Source organism: Fomitopsis serialis (assembly GCF_022376445.1).
Source record: "Fomitopsis serialis strain Sig1Antser10 chromosome Unknown B0H18scaffold_153, whole genome shotgun sequence".
Taxonomy (NCBI): domain Eukaryota; kingdom Fungi; phylum Basidiomycota; class Agaricomycetes; order Polyporales; family Fomitopsidaceae; genus Fomitopsis; species Fomitopsis serialis.
Window position 1 is genome coordinate 82,078 of NW_025955113.1, and position 16,315 is coordinate 98,392.

Genomic DNA, 16,315 nt, shown 5'->3' on the forward strand with positions numbered 1-16,315 from the left:
CGATGGCGCCGTCGCCGTCGATGCTGCCGAGCCCACGATTTGCGTTCATGGGTACTCCGAGGCGGCCGTCGTGGCCTCCGGTAGCACCGTCGCCGTCGATGCTACCAACGCCTGTATTCTGATGCTGTATCAGTGGCTTGCCTGGAGCAATACCACTTGTACTTAGTAGTATCAGAATTGGATATTGATCAATGGAAAGACACTCATGTTGTGTGATGTTGCGAGACCAATGCAGCCTAAAGTTCAGCTGTCAGCGAGCGAAGACGAGCAACGCAGAATTAGCCATCTTCTCGACGTGATGCATACAAGCCATAGATTACACGGTCGTGATCAGTGCGAGTAATATAGATAAATACCATTACATGAAGGGCCCGCGAATACCCTGGAATGTTATGCTAGCTCTTCAGTGACGGCCGCGTATGTCTGCTCCGCTTCTATGGATCGCTCGTAACGTCGTCGGCCTTCGTGCAGAGCAAACGACAAACCCGCGATGAAGAGTAGTCGCGAGATGTCTGCCATGCTTAGAGCTTCCGTCTGGAAGATGCTCTGCATGAAAGGCACGTATATGAGGGTCAGCTGCACAAGGAACGATATCGATACAGTCGAAATGAGCATGCTGTTTTGTGTGATGCCGCATCCCAATCCCCGGTTCTGCAGCGCAGACACGAGGTCCAGGAAGACAAAGCACGTGAAGGTCTGAACAAGGACTGTCGTCAGTCGACTATGTCAACGGGAATGAGATGAATAACATACCATGGTCTGTTCTCGTCTTGACATGTTGTCGTCTGATAGAGCGTACAGATACATGTACATCGTGCCAACCACGATCATCGTCGCAGAAAACAGTATCCGGTATGTCAACTGCTTCGAGATAATGGGCGCGTCTTTCTTGCGCGGTGGTCTTCGCATGACTTCTTGATTTACCGGGTCGACGCCTAGTGACTGACTTGGTGGGCCTTCACAGGAAATCGGGTTCAGAGACGACGAGACCGAATGCATTGAGACTCACCATCCATGAGGATATTGATGAAAAGGATTTGCATGGCATTCAAGGGATTGCTGAGACCGAAGAACGTGCTCATGGTGATGAGACTGAGCGCCGCCACAGCGGTACTGAGCTGGAACGACAGGAAGTTCTGGATGTTGTAGAAGATGGACTTGCCTGTACATTAATGGTAAGCATTGTAAATTCTCTCCGAAGGGGTGGCACGACGTACCCTCTTCCACTGCAGGCAGAATAGTGCTGAAGTTATCATCCACGAGAATGACATCTGCCGCTTCCTTCGCTACATCCGTGCCACTAAGTCCCATGGAAACACCGATATCGGCCATCTTCAAAGCCGGGGCGTCGTTGACTATAGGCATCGTTCAATGTCCCTACCATGTAATGTATACGGAAGTGCTCACCTCCGTCACCCGTCATCGCCACGATAGCGCCCCTCGCCTGGAATGCCTCTACGATAGCCATCTTGTGCTTTGGTGTCGTCCGCGCGAACACGCTGACATTCCCAACACGCTCCATCAGTTGCGTCTTGGTCATCCTGTCAATCGCCTTGCCCGTCAAGCATGCAGAGTTGTCTCGCGCTCCGACGCGGAGACCAAGCGTCCTTGCGATCGAGAGTGCTGTCTCCTCCGCATCACCTGTGATCATCACCACCTGAATGCCCGCGTTCTGCAACAGCCCGATCGCATCTGCGACGCCTTTCCGCGGAGGGTCAAGCATCGCCTGGAAGCCCACAAAGATGAGGTTGTTCTTCGACTTGTCCTTCTCCGATGCGAACTGGATGGGTGTAGAGGAGCGGGTGCCAGGACCTGACGAATTGGCCTCGCCAGATCCGAAGCCGTAGGCGATGGCGATGATGCGTAATCCGCGAGCAGCGGTTGTCTGCGCCTTGGAAAGGATGACGCTCCGCGTATTCGCATCGAGAGCGGGGGTCGATTCATCCGAGACGTAGTAGAACCTGCAGCGCTCCAGGACAGCGTCGATCGAGCCTTTCAAGTAGTACATCTCGCGGCCGGTTTCTTTGACCGCCGAGCCATTCATACCAGGAGAGGGGCCAATGTGTACGCCGCTGACAGACATATACTTCCGGTCCGAGCTGAAGGGCACCTCAGCGCGACGTGTGAAGCCCTATGTCGCACTCGTCAAGTGTATCCTGGGGTGGTCCAGGTCGAGATGGACGCACCTGTCGTGGGTCGGGCATACCGAAGACGGAAAGTACGCTCTGCAGTGCCACATCCGTAGAATGCCCTACGTAAGCACCATCCTCCTTCATGATCGCATCGTTGCAGAGGCCTCCAGCAGTCAGTGTCTTCCTGATGGCAGGTGATACGTGGTGCGGAGGAGGAACAGGACCAGATGCGTCGCCGTGCACCACTTCGTCGACCGCGTAGATCTCCATGACCGTTTGCTCGTTCCTCGTTAGCGTTCCTACAAGGCGCGACGTTCAGCAGGGTGAAAATTACATTGCAATTGGCGATCAGCCTACCTGTCTTGTCAGAGCAGATCACGGAAACACTGCCAAGACCCTCAACTGAGTGCAGCTTCTTGACTATAGCCTTGCGCTTCGACATACGCACGACACCTAACGCAAGTGTGACCGTCGTGACAATAGGCAACCCCTCCGGAATAGCCGCGACCGCGAGGGACACTGCACTTCGACAACGTCAGCCAATCAGCATTCTGCGTACCAACCACAAGACTCAAGCCAAGTCTACGCACCTCCAATGGTAAACATGTCTAACCACGACCGTTGCTGCAGCACCCCTATGATGACGATGACGCCAATGACACCGAACGAGATGAAGGACAGTTTCTTCGCGAGCTCGTCCATGCTCAGCTGCAGCGGCGTGCGCTTCTCCTCTACCTCCTGCATCATCGAGAAGATGACTCCGAACTCGGTCTGAGTCCCAGTGGCGACTACGACGCCGCTGCCCCGACCGTTCCTGACCAGCGTGCCCATGTACGCGATGCAGTTCCGCTCTGCTACCGCCGCAGGACCGTAGCCCGCTACCGACTGACATGGCTCGGTGTCCTTCTTCCGGGCAGTAGTCTCGCCAGTCAGGCTGCTCTCGTCAATCTCCAGGTCAGATGCGGTGACCAGACGCAAGTCTGCGGGAATCCGGTCGCCTGTCGTGAATGTCACTATGTCTCCGGGGACGAGCTCGTTGGCGAGGACGTGTAGTTGCTGGCCGTCACTGTACGCATGTTACTTCGTGATGCAGTGAGATGAGGGACGGCGAACAAACCGCATTAAGTGACAGTGGTGCGGGACAAGTTTGTTTAGAGCCTCGAGACTCTTCTCTGACCGCTGTTCTTGGACAAAGCCGACTGTCCCAGGTGAAGTCAGACAAGGATATTGCACACAAGTGCCGTGCTCACCAGTGAGCACTATGAGCACTGCGATGGTGATACTCATAGCGTCGTCCAGGTTGCCCATGATTGCGCTCACTGTCGCGCTGCCGCACAAGAGGATGATCAGCGGGTTCTCATATATCGTTTTCGCGAATTTGATGAGCAGCGGCTCCGGCGCAGATACCGAAAACTCGTTGTATCCATGCCTCTCCAGTAGCCCGGCTATACTTGCGGACGGAAGTCCACTTGACGGCGAGACTCCAAAGCGTGCAACAGTATCCTACTGTCGATTCAGAATGCGGATGTAAAGAAACTGGCGAAAACGCACCTCCACCGACCGGTGAGCAAAGATAGCAGACGGTGTCTCCCGGTGGTCCGAGTTCGACGGTGTAGCCAGTTTCTCGTATCCCTCGTCCTTCGAGAACCATCCCTTCACCACTCCTGCTGTCTGCTGCCAGAGCCCCGATGGACCCTCCATCTCGACGACCGTACGCAATTCCTCGAGCTTGGGAAATCCAGTCCCACTGTTCGGTGTCGCCAGGCCCATGGGACCCTCTGGACGGTGTCTTCGCAGTGTCGTGCTGTAGGCGAAGTGAGCACCCGCGTCGGCTGTGGTAGGCTGTGGCTCTCCATGGTGTGTCCCGTCGTAAGGCGTGAAGTACGTAGATGCTGGCGGCGACGAGGTGCGATTCGTGGGGTACGCACGAGAGCTGACAGCTTGCCGCGAAGGTGCCGCGGCGCTGGTCGTCGCCATCGGTGCGTAGGGGTCGTCTTGAGGGTAGGACCGCTTCATTGGTGCAGATGTAGTCGCCGTGCGATCGTGGAGAGGACGACGCTGCCGATGAGAAAGCTTACGCGCAGACGGAGTCCGTGCGACCTCCGGGATGTGAGCCTGCTGGAGGCACAGGAAACCCGCAGGAAACTCACTTCACAGGCGCCCGCTGCGCTGCCAAGACCATATCCACGTGGCGATTGATCGCGCCGAGCCGCCCTGCCGTCAGAGGAAACGCTCGTCGTCTATTTCTCAGATTCTCTGTAGTCGTCCGTTGGTCGTCCGACTCTCTTGCGTCTCGAAGGAGACTGAAGATCAAGTATCTGGGGACGGGAAAGGCAAGTTGTGCATTTAGACACGCATACGGTATAAACCTAATCTTTTTTACCAGTGTTGCCAGCGTGATGAGAGGACATAAGTACCTTGAGTACGTCAGCAACGACTTGCCGCGGCCGTCTGTTGAGAACAGAAGATGGGAGTTCAAGGTCAAGCCTTGAAGAAGGGTTCGGGTGGTCATCCACAAGAATGGTCCGCCTTATATACCGCCGTAAGGGATTGACATGCTCGGAACTATCAGGGAAGCATTGCGTCATAGTCACTGAATGAACAGACGAAGGAAGCGACCGAATACGTCATTCGTAGAGGACACCAAACTGGGTAAGATGCACACCATAACAGGAAGGAGTTCACGAACCACGCGCTACACGTAGCAGTCGACCGGAATATGGCGGCCCCATGTAAGTAAGTGGTGCAGTCATGTCACAAAATGATCTACAATTCAATTCAGTCAGGGGCCTAAGAGTAATTGTCCAATTGAACACGGCACTGTGCAGTTTATTTTACACTACCACTCTGATTCGAGGCGGCGCCCTTGGAAGGTGCCTACTGCCAAGTTGATGCTTGTACGTTGGCAAAACATCGAAAAATTTGCTTCGTGGTCTCAGTATGGCTAGTTCCACAGCCTGACAGACAGTTCACATCATATCAGCAGTCGACATACTTAACCCAACTTTCACTGGTCATCCGGAATGTACGTGGCCTCACACCAGCCTGTAGCGATGTCGCTTTCTTTTACATCCATTCATGATATTAATACAGGTGGCATTAATGCTCCAGGCAAGCCATAGCATCAGAATACAGGCGTCGGTAGCATCGACGGCGACGGTGCTACCGGGGGCCACGCCGGCCGCCTCGGAGTACCCATGAACGCAAACCGTGGGCTCGGCAGCATCGACGGCGACGGCGCTATCGACACCCGAGGCCACGCAGGGCTACCCGGAGACAGGCAGGTCCGCGACGGACCAAACGCCAGGGTGGGACTGGGCAGCAGTGACGGGGACGGCGCGACAGGCGGCCAGCTGTCCCACGCCCGCCCAGCCCGAGGGCGGCAGATATCCCTCTCTACAACCAAGGTGGAGCTTTTGGGGATATCGCCGACCTCCTCGAAGTCGTACGCTGGTCTTCTGTGCGGCTGAGGAAGGACCCCCGAAGGGAGGCCTAGGCCGAGACCAACGTACGCCTTCGTGCCGGGGGACGCGACAGTCTCCGTGCGAGCGCGACTGGAACTGTGTCTGCGCTTGCTCCGGAGGTGTCGCGTGCGTGCGAGAGCATCGGGGTCGCTCTCACATCCGGCTTCGTAGCCGTCCTCGTTCTCGTCGCCGACCTCCATGCAAAGATGAGAGGCTTTCGGTGCGCGAGCTCTGTCGAAGAAGGACTTCGTCAGGAGTGGCCCTCAGTAGGACGAGGATGCTACTTACTTTTCACGAGGATAGACTATCTCTTCCGCCGACGGCGAGGGGAGCGCACTTCCCTCCCCGCCCCTCGAGCCACACCGGCGGGACACCTTGTGTGCCTCGCCGCTGGTGTGTTGGTTGTACTCGGCCAGCGAGCACATGACGTCGAGGGCAGGAGAGGAGAACCCTAGACCAGCTAGGGCGGAGCGAATAACAGCAGATGCGGATGCGGACATGCTGGTTTGTGCGTGTGCAGGTGATGATGATACTGAGGGTCCCGCTCGACTTGGCTGGCTTTTTATGCGTTTTCGGATGGTGCTGTTAGGAGTCTGCGAGGACGGGGACGGAGGCGGCAGCGCGCTGGTATCCGCGTATCCATATCCGCTCGCGGGTTGGTAGTATGCGTATCCGTGCTTGCGCGTGTCGGCCTTGGTGGTGCGCGGCGTGCCAGCATGCCCTTACTAACCTTTCCAAGACCGAGAAGCTCGCATACCTTGGTACCGGTGTCAATGGAGAGCAATGGCATATACAACGTCCGGGACCGCTTACCTGAGCCTTCGGTTCCCCACTTACTAGTCCGGTACTACTACTCAATACGTGCTGGATCGATCGTCGGAAGGTTGATATTTCGATCCGGACTGATACTGTCGGGCGCAGGCTGCGGGTGAGCGCTTGAGCGCTTGAGCGCGGGTCAACATCTCGGACCGTCACGATCCTGACCATGTCGACCCGCTCTGCCGAGCATGCGACCAGTGCAGGATGGTCTTCATGTAACATAGTGAACAGTATTTCTGCAAGTTGACATACTATTGAGGTATGACTTTTTCATTTGCCATGATTTACATCTACATTGAACGCGAGCTTCTCTAGTGATTCGATAACCTACAGCCCCTCCCCGCGAACGCGCACGCACCCGCTTACTTCAGCTTCGGCGTGGTCGTCGCGGGCTGCTCGCTGGGCTCGTTGAAGATGTTGATGTCCCAGCGGGGCGAGTAGTTGTACGGCACGTTGAACCGCGTCGGGTCGCGCTTGCCGAGGGCGACTAGCTTCTGGTAGTCCTCCTCCGAGAGCGACACCTGCTTGAAGTTCGAGTCGATGCGTTCTGCGCACCACATCCGTTAGCCTCGCTCGCTCTCATCGTCGGCACGGGGACACGTACCTTTCTGCACGGACTTGGGGATGACGGAGTACCCGCGGTACACGCCGTACGCAACGAGGACCTGCGCGGGCGTCGCGTCGAGCTTCTTCGCGATCTCGACCACCTCGGGGTAGTCGGTGAGCTTGGGCTTGCCGACCAGGTTGTTCCCGAGCGGGCTGTATGCGGTGATGTGGATGTTGTGCGCCTTGGCGAACGCGTCGAGCTCGTCCTGCTGCAGCAGCGGGTGCGCCTCGATCTGGTTCACGGTCTATGCATGGCCATCTTATCAGCTTCGGATCAGCAGTCGCGGAGCGCCGGGAGACGTACCGGCCAGACGCCGGTGGCGTCGGCGATGGTCTGGATTTGCTCGATGGTGAAGTTGGAGACACCGATCGCCTTGACCTTGCCGGTCTTGAGGAGATCGATGAGTGCCTGCCACGTCTCAACGAGCGACGTCTCCGTGTCGAGCTCGACCCAGCCCTCCTTCGTCGACGGGAAGAAGTCCTTGCCAGGGACCGAGCTCCCCTTGAACGCAACGGGCCAGTGGATCACTGCCGCGGAACATCTAGGTCAGTCACAGGATGTAACACAGGACGAGCGCACTCACGGTAGAGGTCGAGGTAGTCGGTGCCGAGCTGGCTGAGCGTCTCGTCGAGCTCCTTCTCGACAAGCTCCTTCTTGTGCGAGGTGTTCCAGAGCTTGGAGGTGATGAAGAGCTCCTCGCGCTTGACGACGGAGGGGACGACCTTCTTGAGCGCACGCCCGACCTCGTCCTGGTTCGCGTAGATCATCGCGAGATCGAGGTGGCGGTAGCCCGCGCGCACGGCGAGCTCGACCTGCGGGCGCCGTCCCTCCGTCAGATGCGGGCCGATGGCATGAATCGCCGGCGACGTACCGCGTTCTCAACCTCGTTGGGCTTCGAGAGCCATGTGCCGAGGCCGATCTGGGGGATCGTCTGTCCGCTGGACAGAGACAGGACTTTGCCGTGCGACATGGCTGGAGATGGGGGATGGTGGGGAGAGCAGAGGGTGGGGTGCGGATTGCGCGATCGCATGCTGGTCGCTGGGGTTTATATACCACATTTCTGGCGGGATATTTCTTCCCCAGGTTCCTTCTCGGTTTCCAGGTTCGAGGGCGCAAGCCCCGCCCCCCGCCATCTGGCACTAATCTGGCACGATCTGGCACCACAGGCGATCGCGGTATGACGCAACGGCCCGCCGGGCCGTCGGGACGGACGAAGAGCCGGAGGTCGATGCGGTCCCGACCGCGTAAGTATTCCCGCAACAGCCCGAGCTGCACGTTGACCACCACTTCCATCTTGACTTGCATGCACGACGAAACCACTCGAGCGAACAAGGTGCCGTTTTCAGTGAATATTTTGACTCTGCATTGTTCATTAACTCTTGATATATGCGCCTCTAGGTAGTCCAATCTTAACACTCACTGACTTCACCTAAGTAAGAAATCGCGTAATCTGTCACGGCGACTGGGATGCAAACTATGTACACGGACGATGCAAAGACAACGAACGTGACGCTGCTTAGTCTCGAATCGCGCAGAGCGCTGCTCTGGTGAGTCGCTTGCTAGTTGTGGGAGGTTGGCCCGACACACATTGTCTCTGTTATCCGTGTGAGCGCAAAAAATGGCATATATGCGTTCCACTATTCAGTCAGCCCCTGCATCTGCAATCTTCTGGGTGAGGACGACTTGTCTGTCCAGTTTCACGGTAACAGGGTAGAGGTTCGGTAGAGGTTTATTCTTTTCGAGGTGGTGACGCAGGGTCTCGCCATGGACCATACATCATCCTCATCGATCATCGACCACTCACCTCCAACTATATACTCCGGTTATTCTCTATTTGACGCCTTAGCAGCGAGCCACGCTAGCTGGATCGAAGCTGCACACTCCTATGCTAACCATGTCGTCTCGCCCAACGCTTGCAGGGTTGCTTGACTTATGTATGCTTGGAAGGACGAGTACAGTGACTGAACTTTGAAAACTTCCGGTTCCCGATGTACAGGTGCGCGTGTTCTGTCACTGTCTCCGGTGCGATCGTCCAGCCAATCGTTGATTCACATTGTCTGCAGTTAAGCGCGGAATTCACGCCTAATGGATCCAATATGTCTTGTGTTGACAGCGAGTGCGATCTTTTCGCGCTGTTTGGGCCTGGGCGACCGCCTTCTCCCGCACAAATGCTGTCACCCGTCTCCTGAGTAGGTAAGTTCGAACTGGAGGCACGGTATTCGTGCTAAATCCGACCGGGTTCTATCTCGGCCATGTCGGTGAGATGTCCTCCTGAATATGCGCGTAACGTTAGCTGTGCTGCTGTGGCGAAACTTTCCCCGCTTTACGTCCCGTCCATTGCCTTTCTCCTCCCCGCTCCACGATGGCGCGGTTGTTGGTGTCCTTGGTGCCTTCGCTTCCGGCCAAGTCGCGTACATCTTCAAGGGCAATCAGGGCGAGTCAAACATGCTCAGACGCGTAGCGCATATGGCCTCGATCGTATATAACCTTGCTAATGCGGACGTCTCCCCACGTCGCCTCTTCTCTCTGACGTCTCGCGCACGATCGCGGCCTTCAGGCTAACTCACTGCTGCATCCGTCGACAGTTGTTCGCATCCCCGGGATCCCCGTGCCACCATCACAGCGTTGTACGCCCAGTTTAGCCTCCGGGATACTCAACATGGCTTTGCAACAAGCACTCCCGTCGCTCTCCATCCCTGGCGCGGATCTTCCACCGGCTCTATGCGACGAGCTGCGTGCTGCTGTCAGAGGCCCCGTGTACGCTCGGAGCACGATGGAGTACGTCTCTCTCAACTGTATCGCCCGCGCATCTCCTTACAGCCGTGTCTATGTAGGTTCGGCGAGCGCGCCAAAACCTTCAACGGGAAGATCACCTGTCTGTCCAAGGCCCTCGTCTCGCCGCTCGACGCGCAGGACGTGAGTGCGATCGTCCTCTTCTGCCGCAAGCACGGCCTCTCTCCGTCGGTCAAAGCCGGTGGCTACGCGACGGCGGGCTGGTCCATCGCCGGCGATGTCATCGTCGACCTAGGGATGATGAGGGAGTGCGACATCGAGCCGCCTGTCCCGGACGCAGAGGGCGGCAAGGACTGGACTAAGCTAGTCGACATGCTCCCTCTAGGAAGCAAAGGCAAGGGCCGTGCGCGCGTCCCAGAAAAGAAGGAAGACGTACCCGCAGTCTCACCCAAGACGTCGACGACCCCCGCACACGAAGCTGAGGAGCCAGCCACCGCTGCCGGGACGAAGCGGAGGCGAGAAGACAGTGCAGAGGCGGAGGATCGGCCCCTCCCCAAACTCCAAGCGACGCAGGAGAAGCGCAACCTCCTGCGCTCGTACGACACCGCGTCCGACAGCGTCGCCGCGTTCTTCCGCGGGCCGCCGCTCCCCGAAGAGGAGGGGGAGGAGCCCCGGAAGCCCCCTGCCAACCGCCGGAGGTATGCGTCGCCCGTGCGCACTGCAAGCACGCCTACGGGACAGGGGCAGACGAGTGACTCTTCCAGCGAGGCTCCGGGTCCTATATCCATGTCTCGCTCTGGCTCCGGCGGCTCGGGGTCAACATCTGGTCCTTCTGAAGCCAGCACGCACATCACGACGCCAGACACGGACGAGAAACCCTCGCACGAAGCGCCTCCCCCGCGCGCCCAGGATCCCTTCGGCTACCTGTCCGCGGATGACCCGACAGCGACCGCACCTCATGCGCCAGCGATGACGAGCACCAACCCGTTCGGCGCCGCCCCGGGTCCATCCAGCTTCACGACGCTCACCCCAGGGTTCTCCAGCATGGGTATGGGCATGGGGTCCTGGTCCTCGTTCTCCGCGGCAAGCGCACTGGGCCGGCAGGGCGCGTCGAGCGCAGGGGTCGGCCCACGCATCTCCTTCCCGCCGGCGTTCGCGTTCCCCGCGGGCTGGGCATGGCGCCGATGGGGATGCTCGCGCTGCCGCCGGACGGCGGGTTCGGCGTCGTCGCGCCCGCGCGGCCCGTGCACCCGCACGCGTACGTGACGCTCGGCGCGGGGATGAAGCAGAAGGAGGTGGACATGTACACGGCGGAGCACCCGCTGGAGGGGCTCAGCGGCGTGACGGGCGAGCGGCAGGAGCGGAGCGTGCCGTACCATATGCCTTCGTGCGTCTCTCTCTGTTCCGGCGGGGTGGCGATGTGCTGACGAGGATGGATGTAGGTCGGCGCACCCTGTGGGCTCGTCGATCCTGCTGCTTGCGGGGTTTGGGTTCATCAGCCGGATGTACGGGCTGAGCGTGGACAACGTCGTCGAGATCGAGATGGTGCTGGCGGATGGCCGGATCGTGGTCGTCAGCGAGGACAGCGATCCAGGTGAGCCGAAGTCTTTCGCAAAACGCGGCCCTGACATATGTACACCATCTCTTAGATCTGTGGTGGGCAATTCGGGGCGCAGGCCCCGCCTTCGGGATCGCGACCCGGTACAAGGTCAGGGCGTTCCCAGTGCCCGTCGTCTTCGCTGGGAACCTCATCTAGTACGTCCCTCGCTCACGTCCGTCCGCACGCCCGAGTGCGGGCTCACCCGCCGTCCACAGCCGCTTCCACCGCGCGACCGCGGCCTCGCTCATCAAGCACGTGCGCGACTGCATCAAGGGCGCGCCGCGCGAGCTCTACGCGAACGTGCTGCTCACGGCGGGGCCCGCGGACAAGGACTCGCTCGTCGTCGTGCAGATGTGCTACGTCGGGCCGAAGGAGCAGGGGCTGGAGTTCCTGAACGCGATCTCGAGCTGGGACGGCGAGCGCTGCCTGCTGAACGAGGTGAACGAGAAGAGCTATCTGGCGCAGCAGGACAGCGTCGCGCAGATCCTGCGGGGGAAAGGTGCGCAGCCCGGCTTCGCGTGGGGGGTGGCTTGCTGACTGTGGGCGGGGGCGACGCTAGCGGGGCGCCAGTGGTTCATCCGCTCGGCGCTCATCCACTCCCTCCCAGACGACATCATCAACCAGACCGTCATCCAGTTCGCCAACACGCCCATCGGGTGCAGTGAGTGTCCCATCGGGCTCTGACCCAACCTCTATTTCAAGACTGACCATCGATTGCAGCGTGGATCTTCGAGCTTTCCGGGGGCGCCATAGCGGACTTTGAGGACACGCCGATTCCGCGGGAGCAGCGGGAGGCGGTGTGGACGGTCGCGGCGCTGCACCAGTGGGAGATGGGTATTGACGACGCGCGGTGCGTCGAGTCAGCTGAGGAGGTGCGTGGCTGTTCATCTCGCGTGGATCTGCCTCCGAGTCGAGGGCGTGCTGACGGTCTGTGTCGGTAGTGGATCGACGGGACGATCGGGAAGGTCGCGCTGGGCGGCCCGTTCCCGTCTGTACGTTTGTCGGTTGTCCTCCGTTTCGTAATGAGTCTGAAGTAAGGTTACAGTTCATCGGTCGCCACGAGCCCCCGCGCGGACGATGGCGTGCTTCGGCAAGAACTGGGCGCGTCTGGCTGGCCTGAAGCGCAAGTACGACCCGGAGGGCTTCTTCAAGAACAACTTCTGGCCATTAGACAAGGACGGCCGGCCGATCGAGCCACTGTCGAACGAGCCTCCCAGTCCGTCGCCTTGACCGTCATCGTCACTACTGTGCTGTCCATGTATGCATGCTGCTTCAATCTTATAGTTCTTTGATGGGGGCTCGCTGCTGTCTGGTTTAGTGGATAGGAATAGACCTCCAAGCCGCATATATGCCATGATGATCGCCATGGGTGATGTCGTTCGCCAAATAGCAGGTCCGTCAGCATCCTCAATTCCCGCTGACTCAACTGTTCTGCGCTTGCTCTAGACCCCAATTCGTCAACATGTGTCCCTGTGACTGTGCCAATAAGCTGTCCACGCACTAGCGCTCAGGACTGGCGACGAAGCAGATGGATGCACTGGTTGGGCCGCCGTTCGTCCGCTGTTCGTGCACCGCCTGCATGGTGTCGTCCAGAAGTCGAGAGACAATGACCTCGCTTTTGTTCCTGCTGCCGAGCTGCCCGCCTTCTACGTCAGTGACCACTCGTAGAAAGGAGCGATGCCACGCTGGAGCACGGCGGAACACAGCGCATCGAGTCCGTGCGGATGCGTCATGCTCGAACTCTATTCACCGCGACGAACCTTGCACCAACCCCAAGCGCTGGATGGTGGAGTATCAGTCCACCCAGCCAAATTATAATCTCGGATGGTTGGTAAAATCCAGGAAGCAAGTAGACAAATGCTTTCAGTTTACCCATTCAAACTGGATAACTGGGTTTGACGCATACGGGTGGAGTTGACTCGGAGTGTAGGCGGGCGAGAGAAGCTTGTGGCATGGCGTGTGGCCTGTGCCCAATAACTTCCACAGGCGATGTTCACTCGAATCTTAACAGAGCGCTCTGATAGATTAACTTATGTTCATTCTCAGAACGCGAGTGCGGTGAACACGTGAAGAAAATTGCTGCATCGACCGTCACAGCATCATGCCGCTGAGCTGCGGGGATTAGGGTGCCGAACACACTGCACACGCCTATTTTGGGTCGAAAGACTCATAGCCGCCTCCCGGGCTCATATCCACCTCCCACTGCCCGTACAGCTCTCGTTCGTAACAGGCGAGATGGCCAAACGTACTAAGACCGTTCATGTAAGTTTTGTCCTTTTCACCGCTTAGTTACCTGACCGGGAGACTGCGTAGGTGTATCGCATACGCTTCGCTACATAAAAAGGTACTACCCTGCGAGCTCCGCGGCTTCATCCTGTTCCACCCCGCCCGTTTATCACTCAGCGGGTTCCAAACTCATCGTCATGGCGGATTCTGCTGGTATTGAGCATGTCCTCACCGACCTGGCGACGACGACGTCAAACCTGCGTACAGCTCCCATCGGCGTAGTCGAGGACTATCGGACAATAGCTAGCGAGGTGGACCACTTTCGATTTGTCCTCGCCGTCATCGAGCGAATTGTGCTGCCCGTCGCGCGGCAGTCACACACGACGCTAGCCTCGTTGATCTCCGACAAGGTCGGAGTTTACAAGGAAACCATCAGGGCTTTCATGAAGACCTTCGAGCAATATGACAAGGTGTTCGGACGAGCCTCACATCCGGGGGAAGGAGGCATGGTCGCACGCACATACTGGAAGTTCCACTGGCGGCTTCGGGGCAAAGACAAGACCTCCTTTCTCAGGACTCTGCTACGTGCAGCTTACCTCGACTTGGGTGCGGCTGTCGCCCTGTTGACTCTGTAGGCTTCTCATCTTGATCTTATCTGTATCACGACGTTCGCTAAACAGTACTTAGCCATGTCACCAGCGGTGTGCCAAACCTATCAAGGCTGACTGTCTACAAACCACAGACAGGTAACGGTGTCGTACGGGAACGAAAGAGCGCGGCCTCAATTGTACGATTTTCACTTTGTGGTTCTCGCCAGCTACTGATAACACGTGTCACGTCTCCGTAGGAGCTTCAAGGCCTCACTAACGTGCCCCTGGGTGGAGGATACGTCCCTGGTGGATCCGGGTATACAAGAAACGATCAAGCTTGCCCCAATACCGCGTTAGGTGCAGTTATTCGTGCGCGTGAAGGTACCTCAAATCACTGACCATCTTCTACCAGCGAGGGTCGCTCGTGGAATGGGAAAGGAACCCAATATCTCCCAGGACGCCGAGGTCGGGGCGAGGTAGTGGTCATTTTAGAGGCGTGTACAGAAGGTACTGAGGGTGGTAATTCGATTTTCCAGTCATATGACTAAGCTATAGCAGTTCGAGATGTGCGCACTTGGTGCGCACTATCGGTGAAGTGGTACTAGAAAGCATGAACTTTGGTTCCTCATCGTCAAGAAGGCTTGTACCGCGGAACGGATCTGACAGACACGGCGTCATTGGTGCAAGTACAGTGTGTCGAGCAACATTGTATTCACCAGTTTCTCCTAGTTTGCATGATTCGAAAAGACAGCCAACACTGGCAAACTGCACGTTAGCTTACCCATTTCCCGTACAGGTTCGATTGCTACTTAGGCCCAATAAGCTTATCTGCCGTCTTTCCTCAGACTACCCATGCATGCCTGTGTCTGGGGGTGGATGCAGAATGGAGAATGTCGTCCTGAGATGAGATGAGGGAGAGATTGTCTTGAGAAGCTAGGCCGTCCAAAAAAACCACCTAACATACGTGCGAACAATGGCTAACGAGGAGGCGATCGCTGATTCAGAGCGCCTCCACCACAACTGCCTACATGTACGAGCGCTCGAGATTTGTGAGTTCTTGCCACGATAATCGTACAGGATGAATAGCCGTTCCAATGCGAGCTACCGGCCTCACCGACTGCGTTCTCAGTACGGCGACGTAGATCCACAGACGACACCGCCGTTCCTTCCCCAGCACAGCGGTGCATTATTAAATTGGTAAGTTAAGGACCGGAAGGCTCCTAGATGCGCACAATTGTACAAGGTGCCCATTCGAGTTTCTTCTCGTTGTCGCCGAGAGCGGGTCAAGACATTCGTACTCACGAAGTTCATGCCACCTTGCAGGTGGATTGCTGTGCGACACGCGTCACGGACGTACTGGTACCGAATGGGAACCGTCGATCGTTCCACCTTCCGACAGGCGCGCGTCAGGTAGAGTCAATGTCCTCCGGTGTCCACCTCCCACCATCTCTATGAGCAACAGGATCCACCCACCAGTGTCATACGCATCTGGTGGAATGGCCTCCAGGATACGCAACGTTCTTGTGCTCACCTAACAAGGCCGAGTCTGAGGATGCATTGCATGCCAGTGCTCGCAGACGTATAAAAGCGGCTCGCATTACGATGCAGTACGCACGTTACACGGACCACTACGCTTGCATTCCACCTTGGCTCCCTCTTCAGAGGATATTGGAAGGGTCTCGTACTCATACTCATGTCATCACCTCTCGGTGTCGGGGACATCATCAGCATCGTCGCGGTACTGAACAGCATGCGCCTGGCCCTCAGCGACGCTCGTGGATCAGCTGAGGATACCAGAAGATGGTTAGGGAGCTAGACCGCTTTCGTGCTGACCTCGACATCATCAGGGGTGTCGCACTGCCCCTCGCACAAGACCTGATATGGATTTAGCATCGTCACTCTCCGACAAGCTCGATGCATACGGAGAGCCATGAAAAACTTTCAAGCAGACGATCGAAGCATACGACACGACACTAGGACACCATCTGAAGCATGAGGGGTAATTGCCCGTGTAATCCGGAAGATCGACTGGCGGCTTCGGCGTAAAAGCGAAGTCTTACAAGCCAGACAAGATATGTACGGGGCCTACTCCAGCATATCCATGACCTTAGCTTTGTTGACGCTGTGAGACAATCTCTACGTTC

The 16,315-nt window shown here is 57.5% G+C and overlaps 1 protein-coding gene across 1 annotated transcript; it reads right to left on the minus strand.

Annotated features, from left to right (window-relative positions):
• Positions 1 to 390: 390 nt before the first annotated feature.
• Positions 391 to 4,109, minus strand: B0H18DRAFT_886741 (calcium-transporting ATPase; the record flags this gene model as incomplete). Its single annotated transcript, XM_048041143.1, has 11 exons — positions 391 to 696; positions 754 to 956; positions 1,010 to 1,162; positions 1,218 to 1,355; positions 1,408 to 2,131; positions 2,187 to 2,431; positions 2,490 to 2,651; positions 2,723 to 3,198; positions 3,250 to 3,331; positions 3,383 to 3,635; positions 3,684 to 4,109. 11 exons carry the CDS (start codon positions 4,107 to 4,109, stop codon positions 391 to 393), a joined length of 3,168 nt encoding a protein of 1,055 aa, XP_047886687.1.
• Positions 4,110 to 16,315: the final 12,206 nt, after the last annotated feature.